The sequence below is a fragment of the Necator americanus genome, chromosome III (genome assembly GCF_031761385.1).
Source record: "Necator americanus strain Aroian chromosome III, whole genome shotgun sequence".
NCBI lineage: Eukaryota > Metazoa > Nematoda > Chromadorea > Rhabditida > Ancylostomatidae > Necator > Necator americanus.
Window position 1 is genome coordinate 19,779,099 of NC_087373.1, and position 6,823 is coordinate 19,785,921.

Genomic DNA, 6,823 nt, shown 5'->3' on the forward strand with positions numbered 1-6,823 from the left:
AAGCTCTTTCTTAAAATTCGCACCAGTCCTCAAAGAGATCCCTTTCTCTCTGCATCGACGCCACTTCATCGGCTTTTTCTTCTAACGGTTGTAGATCGTTGATATCAAACGAAGCGGGCACGAATGGGGGCTGTAGTAGCTTGGGGACAGATAAAGTGGCAGCGGATCGAGACGACCTCAAGCCCAGTGCTGTCATGCGAGCGGCACCACTCAAAGCGGCGCAGTGCAGCTAGCGGTCGGAGTGCTACCATCGCTAACTCTACTCGCGCTGCGGAGATGAGCGAAGCTAACGAGGCTGCTCACGCAATTGTACCAGGCTTCAGGTTATTATTAACTATTACAACAAGTGGGACGCTCACCTTGATTGTTGCGTTTTTGACGTTGTCCCAATCGATTTCTGAGTACCACACAAGCGCAGTCACTTCGGGAGCGCGCAGCTGTGGGTTTCGGTCGAGCAGCTTTGTAACGACTTCTCTGTAATTTTTATCTCCAATCGTTCAAACATTTACTTAGAAAAATTTTGAGCCGTTCACACCTTTGATCAGAAACCTTTGATAGATGTGTTTTACAATGCTAATTCAGAAGTGTTCACGAGGGTCTAAAAGCACCAGAATCCGGGTTTACGATTTCAACAAAACGGATGTAAGATCATGCGATAACTAATCTGTAACCGGCTGCGTGTATTTTAGCAATGAAAAATTCACAATTCATGTAACAATTTTCTGTATTGAAGTGAATGAAATATTAGAAGAGTTAGAACCGCGAAACGAAAACTTTGTAAACTTGGATTGTAGAGTTGTGCTCGAAAACACCGATCAGTAGAAAGCAGGACGAAGAACGACATTAGAAGGAAAAGGTTTCAACTAAAAACGCGAACTGTGAAGAAGGAAGCTCTTCTTTTGCTCCTTCCCTATTCCAACAAGAAAAAAAAAAGAAAATGACAGAACGATGCAGTCTTTTACATGATTCATGACTCAGCAAATACTTTTACAAAGACATTATTTGCGCCTTTAAGAGAAGTAAATGATGGCAAATTATTAAATTGAAATCGATTTTGGTCCAAGCACTAATGATGTTCACGATTTGTTGCTGGGCAACTGCGTTCCAAACCGAAGTCTAAGATCGATACGTTGACAAACTGTGGAGATGTCGGACTAATCTAAGCCGTAGAAGTGCAATTTCCGTCATGCAATGGCTGGATGTATACAAACAAGTTTTTTTTTTCCTCACTCCTCGGACAAAAAGTCATGGAAACAAGCATATTTATCTATTAACTGAGGGTGAACAATCAGAGGTTAATCAAGGTATCTTTTTTAAGTAGGCTTTTTTTAAATCTTGACAGGGTTCGAGACGCCTGGTGGTACACAGTTGGGCTTAAGCAGTTTTACTCCACTCTCGCTAAAAGTTCCTCTAATGCAAATTCAAGGGCGGGTGTGTAGCGGTTAGAGGTTCCGCTTCCTGCATGATCGATCGGAGGTTCGAATCTGCCCTAGTGCTCACCAAGCCTTTCATCCCTCCGGGGTCGATAAATTGGTACCAGATTGTCTGGGAGGATAAAAGCACTGACTTGACACATCGGCCAGCCACCGCAAGTCATTGTATGGGCCACGTTACACGTTCGTAAACCTCAAACGATTCTGGATTGAAGTGAATGAATGCATCCCAAGCGTATTGATTAACGCCAGAAACTTTATCCTTTATCCTTTAATGCAAATTCAAACTTCTTAGGGCGAAAGGAAGCTGCTCCGGATAACTCCACGCAGGTTACTCCAGTAGATTGAGAGCGGGCAAACTGGGAAGCTGCAAGCTGTTTCTACAAGCAGATACCAGGAAAAGCGCTAATCAAAAGAGGGATCAACTCTGACCAATAAACGCAAACTTAATCCTTGTGCTGGAACGAAATTGCATCCTGGAAAGTAGTTATGAGTTCCTGTGGAAGCGTAGAATCCCCCATAATAACGTTCGGTTGACTTCTGTACTGATCTTCACGACGGGTACCGAAGAGGTTTTCCCTTTAGCGGTTACTCTAGCCCGGACTTCGGAAAGAGAATCCTCGTGTGAACCCAACGTTTTCTGGATGATTTGCCATCTGAAGACAGAGATGGCTGTGCGGTGATATTGCGAGATTTAGCGCATTCAACGCTGAAAGATGAAAATATTGACGTCAGGGCGAGAATATCAGTTTTATGTTGATTCAATTAATTCAGGAGATCCTTAGTCTTCTAAGCTTCAGGGAACTTTAAACTTTATTTGTTGGGCGGACAGGGCAGCGATCGGACAAATCACATTCGATTTCATCCTTTCTGGCTCTGAAGAAGGTGATATTGCTGAAACGTTGGCCATAAATGGAGGATAGTAACAACCTCGTGTAGGCTAAATTAAAGAAACCAACTACTGAAAAATCCTTTATGGTTCATGGTGTAGTCAACGTGTTCACAGTCTTCGAGCGGTCACCTTGAGCCATGAGGCGATGTCACCATGCACACCCCTTCGTTGAGTGGTTAGGCACGCAATTGTGGCTCGAAAAAGAAAACAGCTAAGCCAGCTGGACTTCGTTTTTTCGCTTTTTTTTCTGGAAGAGTATGCAGGGGACAACAGAACCACATTTTTGAGTCACTCTACCGTACCTGCAGACTTGTAGTCTCTTCAGTACAAGTGCACTAGAATGATACATGTTACTCAATGGAAACGGCGTTGATTGATATCAAGCCAGAAGACCAAGAAAGTGGGTTCTGAAGATTGCTCAAAAAGTTCCGAAACAAGTCGCCACTTGCTATATAAGTAAGCACAATCTATAAATGATAAAGACGTCGTAACTTCTTCTCTTGAATATCTTGAGAACATGGGAATGTTTGTTGACTGAGAGGTGAGCGAAGAATGCCCTCTATAAGTTTTATACCAATTATCATGTGTCCTTTTAGCAAAAAATCAACATGGTTGAATTTAGTTAAAGTTGAATGGACGAAGAATTTTTAGTGTAGTGGGTATAAAACTATAGTGGAACCTTTTTGGGAGAGTTAAAAAAGTTGATAACCTTGCTTCGCAGCTAAATCCATCGGGGTATTGCAGGCTTCCCTCCCGTATTTTCTCGAAAGTCTCGTCTACAGTATTTCCACAGAACGGAGGTTTCCCGGAGATCAGTTCGAATATCACAATACCGAGAGACCACCTGAGCTTGGCAATGCAATTTAACCACGAGATCGTGTACGTTGTACGTGCTCACCAATCCACTGCTGTTCCATATCCTGATTTTTGAAATATTTCAGGTGCCATGTACTCTGCAGTTCCGCAAATTGTGTATGTCCTAAAATACATCACTCTCTGCCCGAACAGCAGAAGTAGGACACAGATTTTCTTTTCGACGAAAAACCAGTCATTTTTCTTTCCTTTTCTTTCCTAACTGTACCTATGCATGAAATTAACACGAAAATGATCTTGGACTTTCAGGAAGAAGAACTCTGCGATGTCTTCACTTCCGCACGCGTTGACAATGGTTCAAAAGTGAAGGTTCTTGAAACTCTTGAGTTTTTCTAAATATGTCGCACCTTCTAAGCGTGAGACCTTTCTGACTGTTCTTGATTATTGCATTCTCTACAAGCAGTAAACAACAGTCACTCATTTATACTTGACTTACTTTGCTTTAAGTACTTTTGCCAGTCCAAAATCTGTAATCCTCACATGTCCATCTTTGGAGAGCAACAAATTCTCAGGTTTGAGATCGCGGTACACCTTGAATATGCAATGCTAGTTACTGAAACTCGCAGATGTGACTTTTCTTGCAAGATCCGCAAAAACTCTTAGAAATAGAACAAATTCGAAGGATTTGAAAGGTTACTCAGCGAATACCAACAACGTTCTTTGAATGAATGTGCTGTAGAGCGAAGATAACTTCAGCTGAGTAGAAACGAACAGCATCATAGAGTTCATCCCTTTAAAAGCAGCAGTTGGTCGGAGTTTTGTGGAAGCAAATTCCAATAATTGTTTTTCGTTTGACTTACTCACTCATACTGTAGAGGTAATCGCGCAACTCGCCGCCTTCCACATATTCCATGACTAAGTTTAAGTTCACTTTGTCCATGTGAGAGCCGAAGCTGAAATCAGCATCAGAGTTATTTTCAAGGAAAAAGGAGTGCGAACAGAACAAAATGAAGAACAAAAAAGAATGCAAAGCATACGAAAAACAAGCATTTGATCAAGTGAGAAATTTCAGGTGGAGTTTGGAGCAACAATAAAGCTTAAAAAAAAGTAGGTAGTGGCTTACAGTTTTACAATAAAAGGATTTTTCAAGGAACATAGGATTTGTTTTTCTCGATTCACATACTCAGCGTGGCCCTCTTGCACCACCTGAAAATATGGAACTTCAATATCGAAAAAACTCTAACAAAAGCCCGTTATCTCAATCTCGGGTTTGAGTCGACAAAGAAGGGACTTTTCAATGATCCCACTCCTATAATGGAATTCCATTACGAAGATGTAATAGTGTTATGTTTGATGAAGCGCCTTTAGAAAGCTCGCATACGTAATTTTCTGACAGAAACGTGCAAAAATAAATAGAGCCAGTCAACAAAGATATCACTCACCTCATGAATGTTGAGCTTCTTTACTGCGTAATACTGCTTTGTAGCATTGCTGAACGCTAGTTCCACACGACCGAAGGATCCTCGACCTGTCGATGGCCTGTACACGTTGCTGCTGAACTCACGGATGAACGCACTCACCAATAATCCCGTAGTAAATAAGCTGGGGATTCTCATAAGAACTCATGCTCAGATGTTGCGATCGAAACGTCTGTGTCCAGAAAATCTCATGTATGCGATCGAAGTGAGCCTGTGTAAAGAGGCGGCGCTTTCGCAAACACCTGAGATCAGGCTGCTTGACCTCGTCCTCCGATCTCTTGACGTCCTCTTCCTGCCTGCCGGAGATATGAGAGAATGTCTGCCTGTCTGTCTTCTTCTAACGCTGATAACACAAAAACCGTTAGCTACCCATCATTCGGAGTACACACAGGAGGTTGGCGTTATTCAGATGAACCGTTCCTTCTCTTTTTAAACGATTTCGGTTTCGTCACTTCCTACGCAACTACCACCTGTAATAGGGTAAAAGAAGACCTAATTAGCACTTGGGTCAGGTTTCCTTGAGGGCGCCAACGGAGGACTTTTAAAGTGAAACTGTTGAAAACAATAATATCCAAATCGCTTCGAATAACCGTGCATCTCGAAGTTCCTCTGGAAGGTGGAAGTCCGGGAATACAGGACTGTTCTTATGATGCTAGATATCACTGTTTCTTGAGCGAACAGTAAAGAAACAGTGATAGCTTGCACCGAAAATTGAGCGCAGCCCTAGCTGCAGAAGCGTCCTCGTGTTTCGAGCTCAGAATCACTGTATTGTGTCCTGAATGAAAACATGTTGAGCATATCTTCCAGTTTGTAGTTTATTTTTATTCGGTTTCGTTCTGATCCGATTCCCCTGATTTTCATTTTATTTCACTTTACTATTGGTTCAGTCTAACTTGAAGAGAAGAAGTTCCGAAGAATACGAATATTTAGGACAATTCTCACTCTAAAGCTGGTGTTTTCGCGCTGACAAAAGGGCTTCTCTTGTGTCATAAACGATATATTTTGTGAAAAACTTAAGCTTTTTAGCAATAATGAAGAATCTGTTGTCTTGCACATTGTATGCAATTTTAGGTAAAATAAAATTCAACAGTTGGTTTATTGAGGAAGATTCGAGAAAAGGCTTACACAAGATAATCTATCGTTATTGATCAGTGTCTGTGACATGTAGCAAACAACGGACGAGCAGACAAAGCATTGAAAGCATTGAATCTTCTTTACAGATTCACATAAGTGCGCACATTTTATTATATCAAGTTCTATTTTATTCGGTCAAATTCAGTGGAAGGCTTTTAAGCCACTTAATTTTGCGGAAAAAGCAGCGACTCTTCGGCCCCGCTGCTGTAAACGTCAATATCGTATTCAGTGAAACTAAGAAACTAAGAACTTCTCCACCGGCCCCCGCTTCTTCTTTGCTTTCGCGGGGATAAGACGGGTATTGAAGATAAGCTATGTCGTCTGGTTCCCGCTGTGAAACCGCAGTTCTCAGTGCTCTCAGGAAGAACCCAGATGGGAGCACAAACACTGATGCCGACATCTGAGAGGGACAACAATGCAGTCGTCCTCCTCGGAGTCTAGGTTATCGGCAAACTCCTTTCATATCCATCAAAGGATCTACAGGACTTGTTGACCGGCAGTGAAGGATCGATGCTTCACAATTTCAACACGCACGATGTCTGTTCTAACGAGAAAAGCTTAAAGACGTGGGGTTGTAACCCAAGGAAGAACTCTTCTACTGTGTTAAAGACCCGATCGAAATGCTCCGCTACAAGTTCTCTCCAAAATCACACAGGAGATTCTTCTGTCTACTTCGTTCAGTTTTAGAAGTGGAGGGATAATGACAGTGTTCGTGTACGAATTTAGCAGCGACGGGCTTCATATGGAGACACACCCCAACGCTCGGTTCTCTTAGCAGCCTATTCATCTGTGTCACTTGAGTGCACTGCTGGAGAGACCTCCTTGATTTTCGTCTCCCATGAGATGAGGATGGCGCATCGTAGAGTGCGGAAAAGTATTGAGAGAAGGACGCCTTTTTAGGAAGAGTAGGGAGAATCGCGTGTGCTCATGCTCGTAATCTACACCCGTGACCTTATCTTATCTTATCTTAGAGAGACCTAACATCAATTTTGTAGGGCGCTGTCATGCACAAAGACAAGCATGAGAGTGATGACAGCAAAAAAATGAACGAAGAGTGTCTGTAAACAACGACA

At 42.4% G+C, this 6,823-nt stretch overlaps 1 protein-coding gene across 1 annotated transcript; it reads right to left on the reverse strand.

The window, feature by feature from the left end:
* Positions 1–10: 10 nt before the first annotated feature.
* Positions 11–4,764, reverse strand: RB195_010185 (uncharacterized protein; the record flags this gene model as incomplete). Its single annotated transcript, XM_064191064.1, has 10 exons — positions 11–130; positions 360–474; positions 3,035–3,169; positions 3,224–3,304; positions 3,635–3,729; positions 3,851–3,929; positions 3,999–4,091; positions 4,262–4,344; positions 4,581–4,666; positions 4,719–4,764. 10 exons carry the CDS (start codon positions 4,762–4,764, stop codon positions 11–13), a joined length of 933 nt encoding a protein of 310 aa, XP_064048647.1.
* Between the last annotated feature and the right edge of the window lie 2,059 nt (positions 4,765–6,823).